The following is a 21,190-nucleotide window of genomic DNA, read 5'->3' on the forward strand; positions in this document are numbered from 1 at the left end:
TCATAACCCAAATTATTTAGGTTGTTGTGTAGTCTGACATAACCTGGCTTCTCCTTTTTCTAGATGACAGAGGAATTATTTTACTGCCTTTGGGGTTTCTAGTTTGATCCTGACCTTCAAAGCTCCATCAGTTAAACTGGAGAGGAGTCCACTTAATTCCTGCCAGAGTACTGAGGATGAGAGCATGAGTTTCCCCTCTTGTACCATTTTGGCAGATTGGAGCAGGGCAGTGTGCTGTGGGAAGTGAAAACTTCGTATCTTCCAGGCTATTCCTCTGGATTTTAAAATGCTGAGAAGCAGTTAGTACATTTGACTTATTCCTTTCAGTGGTATGTCTAAGTTCCTCTTCCTTGGCCATTGTACGTATTTTATTATTTTTTTTCTTATTTTATATTTTTAATAAGTTCCATGGATGGAACTTATTGGTTCCATTGCTATGGATTGAAGTTCTGAAATGGTAATTATTACTGACAACTATATTTATAATGATAATTTTTTCTAGAGCATTTTAAAGTATATTTTTCTCATCTAGTATGAAGTGTTCCCTGTTTTCCTGCAGTGTTTGACTTTCATTTGACCTGAGTAGATGCTCTAGTAAATGTGGATTGTGACACCTATTTACACCGCATTGATTACACAGAGCTAGTGATAAATAGTGATCATAGAATCATAGCACGGTTTGGGTTGTAAGGGACCTTAAAGACCATATTGTTCCAACCCCAGTGCCATGGGCAGGGACACCTTCCACTAGACCAGGTTTCTTAAAGTCCCATCCAGCCTGGCCTTGAACACTTCCAGGGATGGGGAATCCACAACCTCTTTGGGCAACCAGTTCTCACCACTCACTAAGTAAAGAATTTCTTCCTTATGTCTATTCTAAACTTACCCTCTTTTAGCTTAAATCCGTTACCCCTTGTCCTGTCATTACACTTCCTGACCAAGAGTCCCTCCACAGCCTTCCTGTAGGTCCCCTTTAAGTATTGGATGGCTATTATAAAATCTCCCCAGAGCCTTTTCTTATCTAGTCTGAACAGCCCCAACTCTCTCAGCCTGTCTTCATAAGAGAGGTGCTCCAGCTCTCTGATGATCTTTGAGGCCCTCCTGTGGACCTGCTCCAGAAGGCCCATGTCCTTCTTTTGTTGGGTGCCCCAGAGCTGGATGCAGCACTCTAGGTGGGGTCTCACAAGAGTGGAGTAGAGGCGGAGAATCACCTCCTTCTACCTGCTAGCTATGTTTCTTTTGATGCATCTCAGGATCTGGCTGGCTTTCGGGGCTGCAAGTGCACATTGCTCCTGTCTTTGTGCTTGGAATTGCACCAGCCTAGGTGCAGGACGCACTTGGCCTTTGTGAAATTTTTGAGGTTCACACAGGCTCACCTCTCAAGCCAGTCCAGGTCCCTCTGGATGGCATCCCTTCTCTCCAGCATGTCAACTGCACCACACACATTGGGGTCATTGGGAAATGTGATGAGGGTGCACTCAATCCCACTGTCCATGTTACCAACAAAGATGATAAACACTGCTGGTCCCAGTATTTACCCCTGAGGGACACCACTCATCACTGGTATCTACCTGGACACTGAGCTGTTGACCGCAACTCTTTGAGTGTGACCATCCAGCCAATTCCTTATCCACCAAGTGGTCCACCTGTCAAATCCATGTTTCTCCGTTTTACATACAAGAATGTTGTGTGGGACAGTATCAAGTACTCTGCATAAGTCAAGGTAGACAGCAATAGTTTCTCTTCCCTTATCCATTTGTGCTTAAGTCTATTGTAGAGGGCCACCAGATTAATCAGGCACAATTTGCCCTTGGTGAATCCATGTTGGCAGTCACTAGTCAACTGTTTATCAAGTGCCTTAGCATAGCTTCCAGGAGGATCTGCTCCATCAGTCTACTGGGCGGAGGTGAGACCGGCTGGCCTGTGGTTCCATAGGTCTTCCTTTTTTCCCTTTTAAAAAATGCATGTGATAATCAATTGGAGTTTGACAGATTAACTCTTCCTGGAATTCAGAGTGGCAATAATACCATTTTGTATGTGCTTTGAGAATGTTTTCTTTACACTGATTGTCTTCCCTGTTCGCCTTTTTGCAGGAAAATTCCATCATTGGGTTGGGTGGTGTATGTATGGGGACCATAATACTATCCTTTGTCATTTTTTTTTTTTTTGATCTTCTCATTGGGTGACAGCTTTCCAAAAAAAACCACCACCAACAAAAAAAAAAACAACAAAAAAAAAAAACAAAATCAAAAACCCATCTAAAGATCAGATATTTTGTTTAATATGTTGTTTAATATGTGGAGACGTTAGTGTGAGCAAAAGATGTTGTCCCCAGGCATTTAGTTAAAACTGTTTCTGGAATTTGTGAGATTGGTGTGGCTGCAAAACTGAAAATTTGAGAGGAAGTGTTTTATGGCTAACTTGGGAGGAAAAAAACACCCTTGAAATTAAATATCAAAAAGCACTATTATTTTGATGTAATGTTAGATTATATTTTTTTGTCCTTTAATCCTTTTACAACTGTTGAGAAGATTATAATTCTGCAGTGCTGACTACTCCTGTGGGCCTCTTGGTGAAAATGCAATCATCCTAGTGGAGTAGATTCACATAGCTCAGAAAATCTACATCCATAACACCTGTAAAATTGCTTGGCACTTGCTAGCATGATACCTGATGACTTCTAAGTCATGGAACTGCAGTTGTTACAGCAACTGGGAATTAATGCTGCTACTTTCTTTATATTGTAAGTTTCCAGCAGCAAGCATGGAGTTCTGCAGAGGAATACAGTGTTTGTTTCAAGTTTTTGTTATGAACACCTTATTCTGCTTAATCACATGGAGACAAGGATTAGAATGAGCATAGAATAACACATTTAATTACTTTAAAAATCATGCATCGAGGAAGATTCTTACTTTAAGAGGGAATCAGGTTTTGTATTACAGTTTGTTTTTGCACTGGGTTCTCCATACCCTTTTTACTGGCCTTCCACTGTGGCAGAACCAGTAGCCCCTTACTGATTGAAACTGAGCAATGTTAACTGTGTGTTCTCCTGAGATAAAAACTTACAGAGGGAATTCAGGATCTAAGCAAATTATTATTTATTTGATTACTTACATAAGAAAGTTGTATGTTAGGAGATAAGAGGTTACAAAAGGTCATGCTATCTTAGCTTCTTCTTGTAAGCTGGCATTTTTTTGTTTGCTTAGATCCTCTAGTAAATGCCTTTTGTAGAAGAGATTGGCACAAACTGTTGACAATTCTGCCAATGAATGATTCAAAACAAAAGTGAGTTGCAGGCAGGGTAGCGTTACTCTCTGCAGGTGTATCAGAGCTGCAAATGAGAAAGGAATAGCTATCAAAATGTGCTGTCTGAACACCATGCACTTTTTTTCAACCTAAAGATCCTCTGTTTCTTAGAGCATTTCTCCAGGTGTTTACACAGTCAATTTTGTTGTGTTTTCAAGTGCCAGGATGTCTCTGCAAATGACCAGAGATCCTTCTGTTCAGCTTCCACGGCCTGATCAGTGTATTGAAAGAAGTCGCAGTAAGACATACCCGAAAAGGACACAACAGACAGGTAAGTCCTTCTGTGCTGTGCCTGTGGAAAGACTTTGTCCCTGGTCTGTGGTTCATTTCACTTTCAAAAGGTGAATCAAAATTGTTACAGTGTCCTTGAGTATCTCTCAAAATGGATTCTGCCTTCTTTTAGGTCAGTGTTTGTATGTAATGTTAAGTAGATCTGAAAACTCCAACTTTGTGGATAAAAGCAAAAAAGATTTGTGGATCAGATATGGTAAAACATGCATTTGTAGGTCTAATGTAAAGTGTGTTAGGGAAGTTTGAAAATGGGCAGAGAAATACTGTCTCTCTAGTTTTATAACCAAGCGGCTTGGCTGGAATATCATTGTTCCACCTGCTTGACCCAGGCTGCTACTCCCATACGTCTTTTTCCCAGTTCAGTAAAGCTAGAGTAGTATCCCTTTATTTTGTTGTTAAGTGGAGTAGGAATTAATGCCATGCCCTCTGCAGTTTTAAAATGCTTCAGATTTGTGAATTGGAAATTCACAACTGCATGCTGAAAACACCAGGGGAAGCTGGAAGTTTTTGTAGGCATTAGAGGAAACATGGAAGATGAAATGCTAATCACAAGAGTCATATGCAAAATAATAAATGTTTACCGAAATCTAGTAATAGGGGCAAAAATCTTTCCTAATGTCAGGTGCCAGTTCTACATGTGACTACATGCATATGCTTAGCTTTGTTTTGACTGTAGCTATACAGATTTCAGTGGAACTCATGCATGGAGTTGGGTACATATGCACATGTGTGTTAGGGGTTTGGGATCAACTTGCCTGGGCTTTTAAAATGTAAGTAAGCTTTCTTTTTCTCATGGGTTAGTACACCATGACATACTTTTAAGAGGGCTGGATTTTAAAAAGAGGTCAGGTATATACATGTAGAGGTGTCCAATGTTTGTTCTGGATGCCATCTTTTGACTGAAAAATGAAGCCAGTGTGTCCTGCCTTTTAGCTGCAGTGGGTATTGAAATGTAGTGTAACTACAGTTTTTGCCCTTGGAAAATATAAGCAGTTCACAACAGTTTTGTTTGTTTGTTTTTTAAGAGTAAGAAAATAACTGTTTTGCTTTCAGATTTTGGCATCTTTTTGTCAATGGGTGCCTAGATGTATGGTTTAATTTTTAGATAGTCCTGTGTGGAGCCAGTAGTTGGACTTGATGATCCTTGTGGGTCTCTTCCAACTCAGGATATTCTGTGGCTCACCTATGACTTGTCTCATAGATGCTGTTCACGTTTGAACCTAGTGACTTAGACTTTTGTTCAGCTGGGCTATCCCGTTCTTAGAGTGGTGTTTCAAGATTAATGGCATTTCCCACCTCGTTATTCCCCTGTTCAGCTGTGCAGAAAATTGTGTGGCTATTCAGGGGTAAACTTGTCAGCTGAAACTCAGCCCTTAGTTAAAAATAATGTTTGCCTTAGCACAGGCAGTGAATGTCAGTCAGTATTGCTGTGAGGATGAGTGTGTTGTGCTTGTTGGTGGTTTCAGTGTCTTTAATTGGAACTATGAGGAAACCAGAAACCTTCCTGTGACCTGCTCTGCTCTTGTAATGTGATTCAGAGTTCCCCAGGCAATGCCTGCTTGCTTTGGCGTATTTAAATACTTTGTCTTACTTTGAAGATTTAAAAAAAGATTTTTTTTTTTTTACCATCTTATTCATAAGTATTTGTGTAATTTCTATCCCCCCAATCTTGTTGTTTTGCTTTTAATGTGGCTTAATTGATAACCCAAGTGTTTCAAATGTGCAGTCGCTCTCCACTGATGTAGGTTTATTACCTCAAAAGATTTTTAAATTAAATGAATTTGATTCATTTCCCACATTATACGCGAGCTAAAGGAAGAGAGCTGTATTATTCAAAATCTATCTTTCTCTGTCAATGAATCTATTTTGAGTCTTAATTTTTTTATTTTGTATCTGGGTATTCATGCTGATAAACTGCTAGTTCTCTTTGTCCATTTAAATGCATTTTCAGACACTGAAGGAAAGTTAATGTCATTTCTCCTCCATGTGACAGACTCCATATGGCAGTCTCTTGCGTGTCACCAGGATAAATGCACCCTTTTCCCCCTAAACTGGATCTTTGATACAGCAGTATTGAGTCCATTTCACTCAGGGAATCAGGTCTATTTGATAGATTTTAAGCAACACTAGGTGAAAAATACTAACCCAGTATGTATTTTACTTTTACAAAATATTTTTATCAAGAAAATGTGACTGCCGAAGTAAGCAGTCTTAAACACTTAAAACACTTCAGTTAAAAACAGTTAAAACACTTCAGTCGGACAAAGTTTTAGAGAATAATATGATGTTACATCTTAAAATAAATTTTCCTTTCGCATAATGGGATCATGTCAGTGGATCTCATCGATGGCTTGTCCTTTTTTCTTAATTTTGTTTCTAGTATGGTGTAATAAGATTATATATGCCTTGTTCAACATTTTAAATAAGATGATTTTAGTTTACATCTGCTGGATATTTCTTAAGGTGTTTTCTGCAAATGCCACATAAATTACCATCCAGCTGAACATAGCTTATAATTTATCTTTTTGTAATGAACAGCAGAGTTCCATTTATTCTACCCTCTCACAAACCCCGAGCCCAGTAACAGCTTACAAATAGTTACTATTTGTAACTTCCTTCTTGCCTTCTCCAAGTTCAGCGTCTTGCCTCACCTTCTTTACTTTTCTTCCTTTTCTTAAGATTGCAAAGTTAAGCACATGAAACAAATGCTTCTCTTTCTGCAGCCAGTTAAATTAGTTGTTCTGTCACAGACCCAGCATCATTGTGTTTTTGGACAATTAGATCAACCACTAGATACAAATTCATGTCTGTAGCACGTGCCATCTACATTGCTGCTGCTGTCAAGGTTGTAGAGGTCTGTGTGAAGTACTAAAGTCTCTAACCTCCAATATCTCATTAATTTTTTTTTGTTGTTCCTTTATTTTTTATACATGTTCTGGTGTTACCAGTTGCCTAGTATGCGTTCCTTTTTTTTTTTTTTTTTTGGTCACTTGAATGTAGGGGTTAGCTATAATTTGTGGTAATGAGTGACTAAATGTTTTCTTGTCTTGTAGGTCCATTAAAATGTGCTAAAGTCATTAGGGCTGCAGACACTTGGTGAACTGTGGGTTAAAAGTTGGAGTAGGTACCAAGACAATGATAGAAAAAATACATACATATATATTTGTTTGCAGTTGAGTGCTCTAGGAGAGCAATTAAAGGACATAATACTGTGAAGGGAGAGAAACTAGCTTTCTTGTATAATAGCCACAGCCATTGAGTGGTTCCCTCTATAGGATAGGATGTATAGACAGTTTGGCTTTAGTATGGCAGATTATTTTCCTAGAAACCGGATTACAGTTGCTTAGATTCCAATCAACTGCATTTCATCACTTGCTTAACTCATACCGTATCTCAGCTATGCTAGAATTAGTGGAAAGACCAGTCCAGGAAACTTCACGGACTGTGCAATCAGTGTTTTTATATTAGTGCATTTTTTTCCTTTGTGTATGTTTAGGTTGTTTTTCAAGTGGGTGCTCAGGTGGAGAAAGGTGTTTTGTTTTGTTTTGGGAAGCCTTGAACTTGAGGCATATGTAGCTTGTTTAGTTTGTTTATTCTCCCAGTTTCAGCTGAGAGTGAGTTACAGTCACATTTTGTTCTGGTTGCAAATCATAAACTCAAACAGTGGAACAGGATCACTTATTGTTCTGCCTTACCCTCTTATGGCAAGACTGATAATATTCAGCTTTCGCACTAATGGGTACGGGTTGCTCGATGAAAGCGTTCATTATTCTTTCAACTGAAGGCTGCACTCGAGAAGTTCACAGGAACGTTCTCTCTGGACAAACATTGATGTGGCCAGACCTGTTGCCGTGGATCTGAGTTTATTCAGTCCTGGAAAACACATTGCGTAGGGCTTCTTGTTTTTTGCTAGCTGAGGAGTTGATTTGCCAATGCCTTGCACGCTGTGTAGTTGTATAACCACTGTAACCCTGGCACTCTGATTTATAAGCCAGGTGCAGAATCAGGAGCAAGTATTAAAATTACAATATTGCATGTATTCTTATAGTCTCTAAACTATAGCACCCAGGCGCTCACAATACCTGCATTGACTGACCTACCTAATATCACAGATAGCTGTCATTATCCTTCTTTGCATGCACCTCAGTGATGGCAGATAGAGCTGTTGGATCGGGGCATTCAAAATCACCAGTCTTTTCCCAGAAAACTGAGATTGGGTTTGAAAGCTAACTTTTACAAAATGAATATTGAGTTAATTGTATCTGTTTAGTTATTTACTTTGAGCTTTAAACTTTAAAGGTTATTTGAAATAACAGATTTTCTAAAAGGATGGATGTGACCGCTGCTGTATTTCACGATATGGCAGTCTCAGCAGAAATGAGATGACAGGTATGGAAATTACTTCGGAAGAAAAAACATTATCACAGGACAAGCTAAGTGAGTGTGGACATTTGAAGTCGATTCATTTTTATAAGCTCTTAGTAACATACAGTGCAAAGCATGAACTCTTACTTCATGGTTTCCTTTTGATCACACTATCTTCTGCCCTCATTAATAGATTTAAATACAAACACTGCTTTCAGATAATGTCAATTAAATTGCTTTAGTTGATAAGAAACAGGCATGACTTAATTAGCTCACCAGGCTCCTAAGATTTTGGGCTTCTGAGTTTTTAAAATCTAGTAGTCTATTTAAATTTGAATGCACAAATCAACATTAACCTTGCTGTAAATTTAATCAAAGCACGCATTCATGTTTATTAAAAAATTCAGTTCAGTGAACGCTGACAGTAACTTACCTCACAAAAGGCAATCAACCCAAAAAACCTGCTACAAGTTGAAGATTTCTGGTTATCTAAGGTATTTTGAGAGGTCTATTACCTTGGCATGTAAGAAACAGTAATATAGATAAGACACTGTAATGGGGTTAGTGTTTGTTCAATTTTTCTGGAGTCTGTTCTTTTAGAATAGCCATACTATATGATACAGAGATATGTGTTGGGAGAACGGTACTGTGACAGTAGTAGAAGACACATGAGATGGAACATACTTCAAGACAGTTACTTTTCTGAGTGTGGACAGAAGGCTTTCCTCCCAATTAAGCTGGTTATTTGTACAAAAGAATCGTACAGCAAAAGAGTTTGTTTTTTAGAAGAAGCAAACAAAAGCTCCTGTTGTCCTAAAGGGCAACAGTGGAGTCAGTCCAATGTGGCTCAATGAGGGCATCTCTCAGTAGAAGTGAGTTATTTTGTATTTCTGTCTGGATTCTGCCTCTGTGATAGTTGCTGGTATGTTGTCGTTTCTCTGTTCTTCCCTCAGCTAGGTACTTGTTAAACAAGTACAGTGGTAACCAGGAAACTCATCAGTGAGAAGGAGCTGGTGCTTTTTTTCAGAGCTGCTGCTCTGAAAACTGATGTACCCTGCATAGGCTCTGCAGCACCAGTGTTCATGCAGGGAGCCCACGGAGCTGCAGAGGCATCAGACTTTCTGCAGTAGGGTGGACTGACTGCATCGCATAATCCCATCTTCTGACACTCAGAGGTGGCTGGGCTGTCTGGTGAATAATCAGGTTATTGCCAAACACAGCAAAGGATCAGGTCTGGAGCAACTGGCCCCTGGCTCTTTTTCTGGAAGTTGTTTCATTGCTTTGACATGTTTTGGAGCATGAGCTCTTGTCGTTCCATCAAGTAATGAGCGCTCTGAGGGGCTTAATAGGAAGCTACTTCACTTATGCAGCAGCATCTGAATTACTGAAATCATTTCCTTTGTCTGGAAAAGCAGTAGCTTTGCTGATGTCAATACTTCCATTAGTGAAGATGTCATAGTGTTGTGTTTTTTTTTTTTAATTATTAATATATTTTTCGTAAATTTGATGGCCTAGGAATGGCGAGCTATATGTATCTCCATGAAAAAAAAAGTCAGAAACCCTGAGATATCCTTGTTGTTTAACACTTCAACCTACTCCATTTTCTTTTCACTACCAGTATCTTCCTTAATGGTGGGAAATTTCTGCCTCTTATTCCTATGTGCTGCATCTTTCTTTTAACGTGATTTTTTGACCCTAGGCATTTTTAGGTCTCAGGAAGAATTTTTGTAGCAGTCTTTTTTTTTTTTTTTTTTTCCTTAATGAAGGTGGGACTTTTTTTTTTTTTTTCTGACCATTTTCTCATCTACATTCATTCATGGAAGTTTGGAGTTTCTCAACCCATTAATTTTTCATTCAGTAATTCTGTCATTTTACCAAGCAGGTCATAATGAAAGTGTAGCTATTGCATCATTCTTGAAAACATGAAACAATTGTATAGGCAGATTTATAGTGCTTCAGACAGTCTGCAGAGCTGGCTGTCTTGTCCTGAATAAAACAGAGGATTCATTCAGGCTCCCAAAACTTTACTTTCTGTTCTGTGTGTGAATTTGTTCCCATTCTGTATTTCCTTCTTAGAATATTCCTAGTTCTTACTATTCCTTACATTGGCATAAAGAATGAAAAGTGCCTCAGAGGAGCAAATGATGTACAAGACAGGACCCAGACTGCTCCCCTTCCCTGCCAGGCATTATTCTGAAAAACTAAGTAGGGGAAGGAGTAAACTAAATCATTAAAAGCCATAAAGGTCAGACAAATAAGGGCTTGGCTGAGTTCCCTGATCAAAGGTGACTAATGCCCCCTGTGGCCCTCTGCAGTGTATGAGAAATCTGCAGAAGACTGACAGATTTAATATGTAGGAGGCCCACACCCTTCTGGAGATGCAATTGATGGCCTGACAAGATGACTTTGGATACCTCAAGTGTCTGTGTTGAAGTAGAGGGGAGTGCAGAGACTTTGTATGTTAAAAGGGAGGTATGGGAAGTTGTGACGTGTCATGGAAAAATTCTTTCTCTGAGATGTGGAGAAAGATGATAAAGTAAAATTGAGCCACAGCTTAATTCGAGACATTACGTTTTAATTTTTAGCAAAACAAAAAGGCTCTGAGTTTGTACGGCTGTATTAAGAACACTATGGTGCTGTTGCTTGTGCATGAAAAGATACAGCATTTCCTTGTTACCAGTTTTACAGATTTCAGTCAATCTGTTTTGTTATCTTCAGTGAACATCCTCACCGTCCAGTCCAGAGCTGATGCATGTCATTAGTGGTGTTGCTTTGTTGTTTTACTTAGCATCGGCTTTTGGAGATGGTAGCAGTTTTGTAGGAAATGACTGAAACTGCCAGTCAGATGGAAAGGCAACATCTGAACTGAAGAAAAATTACAAATTAATATTAATGGCACAGCATGGAAACTAAAAATGTAATGCTAACAGAAACAGACTCCTCTTGGTGATTAATACATCTTTTTTTTGTCTGTTGTTAATTCTCTACCAGAGTTGTGTGATGTACCTGTGCTGTATACCAAGCTAAACAGAGCAGTTTTGAGGTGTATACATCCATACATCATACCTGTGTTATGTCACTTTGTCTTTAATTCAGAATGAAATATCCAGATTCCCTTGGCCCTCAGTGCTCCTAAATTACAAATACACCAGTCTGTTTCTTTTAAGCCTCTTGCATGGAGGGGAAATGCATGTCCATCCTACTTCTTCAGGGCTCTGGTGGAGGCTTCTGTGCCAACAGTGTGGAAAGAGCAGGAGCAAAGAGTGTTCAGTATTGGGCACAAAACTGGCCAAATTTTTCTTATTCATATAGAAAGTGAGCCTTAGTTGTTTCTTGTCCAAATGTTATTCTTTATTCTCTTTATATATGCTTACATTATTAGTTTTCAAAACCTTGGTTTACAGTTTTCATTTTCCTGGTCATGATTTAGGATTTATTAGTGTTGTGTGCACAGTGCTGCTGCATTGATTTGAAAGGGTTCCTTGCAATGTACATATTCATCTTGCTTTACCATCTAATCTAACAATTGTTTTAGAGGCCACAGTAACCACACAGGAGATTGCCAAGCTTTTTCATAGTGCAGACCATACCTAGTTAGCTTATATTCTCGTCATACCTTTCTTCTCATTAGTGAGAGAGCAGGAAATTCCCTCCTGGTTGCAGTAGCATAGTATCCCTGTGGGAACAACAGCAGCTAATTCCCCTCTCTCACGTGGATGAATAATGAATGTCCCCCATGTTGAACTTTCTTGTGATGTGCTGAAACTAGAAAAAATGATAAGACACAAAAGTGTGATCCTTATACACCCTTAGCAAGTACAACATGCACCAGATGTCTTGTGTATTATTTTATCTCACATACCACACTGGGTTCAGGAGGTGATTAGGCTGAATAGATGTGCCAACAAATCTGCTAAGGGGGCTATCTTGTATTTTCTTTTTTCAGGATCCAGCAGCATGAACCAGATTGCAACAAATGGGGATAATGAAGGAACTACAAAAATCATTGCACCTTCCCCAGTGAAAAGGTAGGTAGACCAGCAGTTCCCTTCCAGCTTTTAAGAGTCTGTTTATTGCATTGGACAGAGCAACACATTTAGTAATCATTAATCACAGCTTTTTCTGCTGTTAAGATTTAGGACTCTCTGATCTTCTGCTGACAAAGCTAACAGAGGTAATTCATTTCAGCAAGCCCCAGTCTTCTGCTGCACTGGAGCAGAGGTTCAAGGTGACGTGGAGTTCAGAAACCCACAAATCAGGGCATGTTAATGGGAAGACAGTTTCCATTTTAAACCTGAAAAAACAGATTGTGGCACAAGGGGCACTGGTCAGGATAGGCATGAAGTCCTTCATGTCTCTCCCCTGCTCTGTCCTCTTGGGTGCAGAGGAAGCTCAGCTTGTGATGTGTGGGCAGGGAAGAGCTGGGAATGGCCTCTTCCAGCAGTGTCCTTCACCCTGCTGTCCATTACTCATTGCACTGGTAAATCCAGGAGTACAAAACTACTAGATGTTTGTGCTTGCCAGGAGTACAAAACTAGTAGATGTTTGTGCTTGGTCCTCAGCAGTAATGAACTTGCCAGGGCTCCTCTGGACTTGTATGGTCTGCTGTGTTTAATTACCAGTGCTGAAGCACACATCTCTGGTTATTAGGCATATTTGAGAGAAGGAGGTGGGGCTCAGATTCAGGAGGGGATTTATGTTCCCACCCTTACTTATAAGTGGAATTTGGATGGACAAATCAAAGAAGGGTGATTTGACAAAACAATGAGTTAAAAACTCAGCACCTAACATTTTTTGCTTAGTTGCCTAGATGTCTGTCTCTGCATGCCCAGTAACCCTGACAGCTTTTTTTATTTTCAAGCTGAGAAGCTCTGACTATATCACTCTGTTGAAGCTGAGGTCTTTACATGCTAAGTATCTCCATTGGCTTCTGAAGGAGGGTCCAAAGATTTACTGCAAATACTTGGTGGATTGTGTTTCCCATTGCCTAATATTCTAAACTGTTGCCCCAGAAGAGAAGAGCTGAGTTTAATTGCTTCCTCAGTTTGAGGGAATCTGAATCCAATGTTCTTGTCCCTATGAAATAATACTACTCAGGGTTGAAAGAACAATTATGATTTTGCCACTCCATCCAGCTGAAGCAGAAGTTGTTAGCAGAGAGACAAGTACAAAGGAAGAGGTTCATCTTTGCATTGTGGGATAAGAGTAAGTATTGAGAAGCAGGGGCTCTTAACTACAGTTTGTGTTCCCAATGCTATATATACTTTTTTTTTTTTTCCTCAGTGAATTGTTAGAACAAAAGGGATAGGCAAGTTGCAGAGCAGAGACTCTCACCATTGCAGCTTCAAAGAGTCTGGGTTTAGTTTCTTAACTTGGCAGTTTAAAAGCAATTCTTGGGCAGATTCTCACTGACTCATGTTTTTAAACAGTGTTAGTCACGTCTAAACAACCACTACAACAAAAATTGGAAGTTACTTTTCGTGCATGCTTTCTATTTAGAAATTGATTTATTTTTCTCCATGTCTGTGTCTGCACATGTAAAACACCTTTCAGGGCCACCAAGCTTAGTTTGCCTGTCAGGCAGCACACATCCTGTATGAAGCATTTACAGTTTGGTTGTTTACTCCATCCTAAGTGATTCTTGCGTTACTTCTCAGTCATGCTTACAAAGCATCACCCAGCAGCTTTTAAGACCTGAGTTTTCACAGTTTAACATCTCATTCACTGCTGAGATATGCAGTTGGCCAATTCTGTGTAAATGGTGTAAATTCAAGGTAAACCATAAAAAACAAACAAACAAACAAACAAGACAGTCTCCCATGAAAATCAGATCCTAGCCTTTTCTAAAATTTTCTAAAACTTCGAATGAACTCCGTCGCTGTTGCAGCTGTGTTCCTGGCAATAATACCGGTATCTGAAGAGCTGCCATGCTTTAGTTCTGACTCTAAAGTCTGCTCTGAATGAGTAATGACGTAGGAATCTAATGCAGTGAGTTCAACTACCACGATCATTTCTCCTTCTCTTTTATACGATTTGAAAGCACAATTCAAATTTCTTTAAAATGAACTTCAGTCTGAGAATTGTTCTGTAGTTTATGCTGTGCAAAAACAGTTGCTGTTTGCAGTACAGGACAGAAACATGTTTGCCAGAGTTACTAGCTTACTCTGTAATAAGCATGTGTTTTTTAGCCTGAGAGTAGATTCTGTGCAAATAAGAATCACTGATTAATGGGTGCAGTATTAAGAAAATATTTTACCTGTTAAAGTGTAATTTAATTTCTTTTCCTGCTGAGTTACTGTAGCTTTGCATTTGGTTCACTACATGAGAATTAAATGCTTAAGTCAGTGACCTGTAGTAACCAAAGGCTGAGGTTAAAAGTGGATTAGTGAGTTAAGTAGCCACGATTCCGTCATACAGCAGTGTCTGTCACCACCTGCTCTGGGCAAAGAACTCTGGCTTATGTGCCCCTCTGTAAATCCTTTTTTGCTGCTCAAGTTGCACTTTGGAAAGATCTGTGGTATTAATGCTTGTAGTGGGTTGCTGTCAGTAATACTACTTGAAGAGCTTAGTGGAAACCAATATGGCTTAGTTTTATATCAGATGAACTGCTTGTTCAGGCTGAAAGTGAACTCTAGAGATGATTCTGCAGGAAAAGCACAACTGCTCACTGGGGAGAAGATGCATATAAAAACATGCTACGTCTGGAAGCCATCTTCCAGCACTTGGAGTGGCAGTGAGCTGTCCTGTCTGGGACCGTTAAGGGTCTGGAAGCTGTAAAACCTGACAGTGTGAGAAAGCAAGGAAGAAACTGAGAGCTAGAGCACACAGCTGGTTACAAATACTGACATCTATTTTGTAAGCTGCCTTGACTCTCCTGGTACTTCACCTTGCAGCAGTCAGTGAAGTCAGCTCTGTCACGTTGTCAGCTTTATGCTCAGTGTCTAGCAAAGAGACAGCATAAGGAGTTACTGAGGGAGGGATGAGAAGAGCATGCTGTTCCCTGAACCTGTGGACTGTCATGTTTTGAATAGTTATCAGCCATGCCTTTGTTAGTCTGATCTTAAAAATGATGCAGAAGCATGATAAGGATAATCAGAGATATGTGTTGACTCCTCTACTGGGAGAGATTAAATGGACTATGATGCTTTCACTGGGATAAGAGATGAGCCAGGTATTAGATGTATGAAAAAATAACAAGGTGGAGTTTGTGATTAAGGAGCAATCATTCACAGGGTATTATTTTTCTTTCCATAAACATATAACTGTGAGGAACACAGGATGGATTTTTTGAAATGGGTGAAAGATTTGAGACAAAATATTTGTGCATCAGTTGGAGTTGCACAAAGCAGTGTGCTGCTACCAGGCATTATTCATGCCAAAAATACAAAAATGTTCAAAAGGTGCTTAAGTAAATCCATGGAAGAAAGTTCCATCAAGAGCTATGTAAAATACTAAGCAGATAAAACTTCTGGTTCAATAATCTGCTAAATGTATGTTGTGGAAGACTGGGAGGGCATGTTGTATCTTTGCCCTGTTGTTAGACTTTTTACCTAAGCGACTGTTCTCATTTATTTTGAATGAGATTGACCTTTTTCTGACTCAGTGCAGCCGTAATTATGGGATTGTAGAGCTGATTTTCAAGTCCTTCATTTTTTTTCTTCGTCCAATCTGCCTTTCTAGGAGAGATTCTTTAATATAGCAGTTGTTTGCCTTCTTTCACATATCAGGCAAATAGCTATTTGTCAGGGTGGGTCTCTATACTGGCTGTATGCCTCCAAGATGAATTTCTAAGAGGGGAGAGAAGATGTGACCTATACACTGTGGGTTTTTAAAAATATAACTGTACTTTTATTTAGCTTTAAAAAGATGAAAAATGAAAACAGTCCAGAAACCCAAAGAAGTAAAACAAGCGCACCGTGGGAGGAAAATGGCCTGCAGAGGTAAGGCAAGACATGATATCTTAGGTTTTGTGCAATGGTAAATGTCATGCCCTGGTAATAGGGTGAGGGATATTGGTATAATATATTAACGCATTAGCAGGGTCACAGTAAGTCTGTATTGCAAATAAGAAGATAGGTCCTGACATAGACACATAATCAGTTAAAAACTAGGAAAGTATGAGTGTATGAGTAGTAGGAAGTGGTCAGTGGACAGGTGTCATCAGTGGCTTTCCACAGAGGTCTGTTCATGGACCTCTGTTTTAGAGTGCATTTGTCAAAGACCTGGAAGAAGGAGTGAGAAGGTTTGGTGATGGGACAGATTGTTTGGGATAGTGAGACTGAAAGTTGTCTGTGAAGAATGGCAGGAAGACCCTTAGAGTCTGCTTGATGACCCACTAAATGGCGGATGACATTGAGTTAGTAATTGTAAAGCAAGCTTAATGGGAGTGAAAAATAATCCTAGATTTCCAATTAAAATGAGGTGCTGCGGATTTTTGATGGATAACCTAATGAAAACACAACTTAGTAGCAGTCAGAAAAACAATTAGCAATTATTAGGAAAGAGACAGTGAAGAATGCAAGAGAACAGCATTCTGACATTAGAGAAATCTGTGGATTACATATTTTCTGCATGAATTGTTAGTGGAGCTCTATGTCCTTATCTCAGGAGGAGAAGACTTTGAAAGGGGCAGCAAGGGTAATCAAAAGTATGAATGGCTATACAGGAAACCTGTACTAGGAGCAACTGCATACACCAGAATTACTCAGCCTGGAAAAGAGATCATTTCAGGGGTTGTGCTAGAGATCTAGAAAATCATGAGTACTACAGAGGAAGGGGATAGAGATCGGGATTGTATTTTTCCAGTGTAAGATCTTGGGATCTTTAGATGAAGCTGTCTGAAGGTGATTTAAATCCACCAAGAAAGGAAGACAGTAATCGCTTTTCTGTGAGTTGGAGACCTGTGGTGCTCCTTTGCAAGAAATGCCAAAAGTTAACAGGTTCTTGGGAGAAATTGGACAAGTGCATGGAAGAGAAAACTACTGAGAGCTGAAGACAGATGTATAACATCTGGCACAGTCAGTCCCCTAAACTGGGAATAGAGCAGTACTGAGAGAGCACCAGGGATCTGCCTTACGTGTTAAACTTCTTGCTTCGTGTAAGTGGTTGCTTATGGCCACAGTTGGAAACAGGCCACTGAACTAGGTTGCACATTGGTGTAATCCCGTACAATCCTGCATTCGTGTGATGTTCAGATCTATACATGGTGCATCTTTTGGGGCCTCTGGTCCTACCGCAAACACGGTGTTTTCAGAGTAAGGATAAAGCAGTGTGCAAATATTTTGTTGCTAGAATTAATGTTTGTTTGTGGTGTTTAAAGAAGAACTGATGTCAGCTTGTCACAGTATAGCTTCATAGTTTAAATTGTTCCCAGGATAGAAGGAGCTTTGACTCCTAAGCGCAAAAGAATGATAGGACTGAGTTTTTGCAAGTCCATCTGTTGTAAAGAACTATGCCGTTTTAGACACGTAAGCAGACTGCATGTACTGCATATTGCACAACGGTTTTCGCAGCTTCTAATAATAATTTTCCACTTTGAAGTTCATTCTTATTGAGATGAACTGTGTCAACCTTTTAACTGTGCAGAGCAGCACTGTAATCAGCAGTATGCAGAAGGAGGGCTTTAGGAAAGCAGGAAGAGATACCTTAGCTGGGATTTGGTGAGAATACCATATTTATCAGATAGCTATCCTGAAAAGGGTTAAGTATCATCTTAATCATTAGTAGAAATGTATTGTTGAGTTTAGCATAGCTGTTCAAAAAGTTCTGGAACCACTATTGCATCAGCAGACCACCTTAGAGGAGCATAAACCATTACAGGCTCTGTTACACTGTTGGAAGTGTTCCTTACATTTCTGCAGAAAGGCACAACAGGACAATCCATACAGGAATTTGAGAACCACAGAGCAGCCTACTTCTAGCACTGTAACAGCCTTGGGTCCCACCCAGGCTACTTAAGGCTACATGAAGCTTGAGCCACCTCCAAAACAGTGGCAGAGGCTTGTGTGGATGAACAGCAGAAAGCTGGAGCTAAAATTCATGGTCCAGACTGTTACCCCTGTAGTGAAGACTTATTCTGGGATGTGGAAATTGTTTTAGGACTTACATCCGTAGAAAACCTAAAGAATACAAGTGCATTTGAATGCCTAGCTCTGGATTGTGTAAGTCATCCTAAAGCACTAAAATTTTATTATGCTAAAAGAACATGTATATGCTTGGTTCTACATTTTGTAAGCTTAGAGCTGTTATCTTAGCAATGCTCTGTAGTCCTTGTTCTCTGTTTTCAGTGTTCAGTGTAAAATACTTATTCCTGGAAAGCAGTACTATCGGTATTTACATAGCATGCACAAAAGTGCGCACACACTCTCTCTTGCACATACATATATAGCTGAATACAGGTATGTGAGCATCTAAGTGCATAAGCCTTCTCGTTATTTTTGTAGACTGAATCTGGGTTAGCTGTCTCAACTCTCCTGGAAGTTTAGAAGTCAATTGTTTGCTTTTCCTTTTTAACTCTAGTGGGCTGTACAATTCCCCCAGTGACCGCAATAAATCACCAAAGTTTCCTTACTCTCGGCGACGGAACCCATCAGGTGGCAGCGAAAATGAGTCTGGGCAGCCAGTCCGGAGGAGGTAAGAGCCCTGAGGCTGATCACTGTTAGTTTAGATCACAGAAAGCTTGTGTTCCTGCACACTCCATGCTCAGTAAAGGCTCCTGGGTCCTGGGAAAAGGGGTACTCTAGGGGCCAATCATTACTGCAAAAGAAAACTGAGCAAGAATATAGGATTTGCTTTTGAAAAGGAATCTTTCATCAAGATTTTTGCTTGCCTGCTGTTCTGCATACCAGGAAAATGATGTTGAAAATACAAGAAATTACTCAATTTGCACTTGCAAGATCCTTTCAGTTTCTGTAGCTCTTTTTCCCTTTCTCTTTGTAAAGAAAGGGATTGATGGATCTTGCTTGCCCGACAATAAGCTTCTGTCACAGAGCAGAATTTTAGGTATGTTGCTTTTCTATAAATGCAACAAAGATTAAATGAATGAGCCATTAAGCTGGCTTTAACAGTCCCATATGTGAATTAGAATCATAGAATTGCAGAATCACAGAATTGTTTGGGTTAGAAGGTACCTTAAAGATCATCTATTTCCAACCCCCTGACATGGCGGGGGGGATACCAAATTACTTTACATTAGGGAGCATGCAAGTAGAAATGTAACTATGAGTTGCTTAATGTGTTTTAATGGGTGTGTGCTGAACTGAGTAACTTAGAAAAGTGAAATAAAATGGATGGAGATATTGTGCTTTCTGTCCTGGAGTCTGTCCAAAATGTGAATCAATGACAGCTCACATTATGAAGTGATAGTTTTGACAGACTACATGCTACCTGTGTGATTGGTCCTGCTGAGAGGCTGCTTTCATCACCTAAGCTAGCTAAGGTACCCTGGTCAGCTGCAGAGTATAGACAAGCATAGCTATGGAGCTGTATTCACAGTCTTCCAGGACTGTCTTACGAGCCAGCACCCTGGAGCTACATTTCCTTCTGACATCTCTGATGCAATTCACTGTTTGGCTTTCAAAGCCAGGGTTTGCACAAGGGTCTTTGAAGACACAGCTGTATCTTTAAGGAAATCTTCTAGATAGATGAGGAGCTTTTATATCTGACAGGTTTCTGAGCTGCTCCAAACTTTTTATCTGCCAGTTGCTGTCTAGAAGAACAGTGAAGAAACTCACCCATCGTGTACGCTTAGTGAGCTCATGCCTGAGTTAAAGTAAATCATTGTAGCTCTCTTTAAGTCAACAGAGTTATGTTGATTTTCTCAGCCCTTGTAAATGTTGACAGCAATGTGTTTCCTGAGATGGATTTTCTGATTCATTCATAGCTTAGTTGTTAGAAGGACTTGTTGGGCTCTGTAAAAACAGAGTAATAAAGATGTGCAGTGCAAAACCATCTTGAGTTTATCATCTGGGATTTCAGTTTGGCTTATCTAATAAGTAGACAGGTGGTTATGCCAAAAACAAGTTTTCTCTTGGGCCACCACTCCACCAAAATGTTTTTAAAAGTCTTATCTCATATGTGAGACTGTCAAGACTGACAATAGTATGTAGATTCTAACCGAATTATGTCTTCCTGAATCTTGGTTTTATTCATGCACTTTCCTTTTTCATCTGTTTAATAAAAATAGCTGTGTTCTTTATGCTCTCTTAACTGGAATTAAGAGGAAAACATCAGGATTTGCTATGCTAGAAACAGTAGGAAACTCTAAAGGCCAGTTTACCGTGCTCAACCTTGCAACTCAGGCTTTTGTAATGGGAGCTTGAATGGGATCATACCTTTGAAACTTACTGTAGAGTTGCCCTGAAAAGTTTAAAACAAGCATGTGCCTTTTTTCTACATCCTATGCTATACTAAAGGTGGGAACTTCTGTGTATTTGTGTTAAGTGACCCAGTGGTTTTTCATTAAAACTTCCTTAATATCATAGGAAAACCCAAAACTGTGGCGAAGATTCAGAGTTAAAGCAAAGGAGAAGGTAAATATATAAACTATAGCAGTTATGAAATGATAGCAAAAGTACTAATCATATTTTAGTTCCCTGTAACCCCTCCCTTCCTTCATTGTCCTTCATCCTCTAGAATGTTTAAAATGCTTATTGTGTTCCATTCATTTACATTTTTCTTTCCAATGCTTTGTAACATAACTTTATCACAGCACAGATTCCTACAAGCTACCTTGCACATTGTTACTTGTTACCATAATAGAAATAGTTCGTGGAACTTTAGTAAAGGCTTGTCTGCAGCTTGAAAGTCAGTTGCAGAAGTCTGAGCTCTTGGATTTTGCATTTGCAGTTTTTGAGTTCTCTAGCGTCCCAGTCCACTTAATTCATCTGTTTTGAAAGCAAGTGCATTGTCATTTGAGATTAATTGCCCTGCAAAAAGTGGATACAGAGGCATATCCCTTTTGCTTAAACTTCATACAGTCTTCTCAGTGTGTTTTACACATTTTTGCTGACTTTTTGTGTTATACTTCACTTCTTTTCCTGTGCAATTGTGTCTGGATGTCACACTTCCAAATGGAATGCTGGTGTAAAGTCATAACTGCCCTTCCATAACTTCAGCTTTTGTCAGATACTTTGCATCTGAAGTTCTCCAGTACCATATCTGCCTGCTTTGATTCTGTGCTGCACTTCTCCTTGCTCCTGTGTTCCTGTCCTGGCTGTTGGAAAAGGGA

At 39.6% G+C, this 21,190-nt stretch overlaps 1 protein-coding gene across 4 annotated transcripts in view; it reads left to right on the plus strand.

The window, feature by feature from the left end:
• Positions 1–21,190, plus strand: part of EPB41L4A (erythrocyte membrane protein band 4.1 like 4A) — a 135,613-nt gene that overhangs the window by 92,922 nt on the left and 21,501 nt on the right. For 2 of the 4 annotated variants that reach the window (XM_080573213.1, XM_080573212.1), the window contains exons 12-16: positions 3,465–3,577; positions 11,909–11,990; positions 15,819–15,902; positions 18,481–18,594; positions 20,445–20,492. In XM_080573213.1, the coding sequence (XP_080429339.1) occupies positions 3,465–3,577; positions 11,909–11,990; positions 15,819–15,902; positions 18,481–18,594; positions 20,445–20,492 (441 nt within the window). The remainder of the gene's footprint in view (positions 1–3,464; positions 3,578–11,908; positions 11,991–15,818; positions 15,903–18,480; positions 18,595–20,444; positions 20,493–21,190) is intronic. The other 2 variants (XM_080573215.1, XM_080573214.1) reach the window with 1 other exon arrangement.

The sequence above is a fragment of the Anser brachyrhynchus genome, assembly GCF_964034855.1.
Source record: "Anser brachyrhynchus genome assembly, chromosome: Z".
NCBI lineage: Eukaryota > Metazoa > Chordata > Aves > Anseriformes > Anatidae > Anser > Anser brachyrhynchus.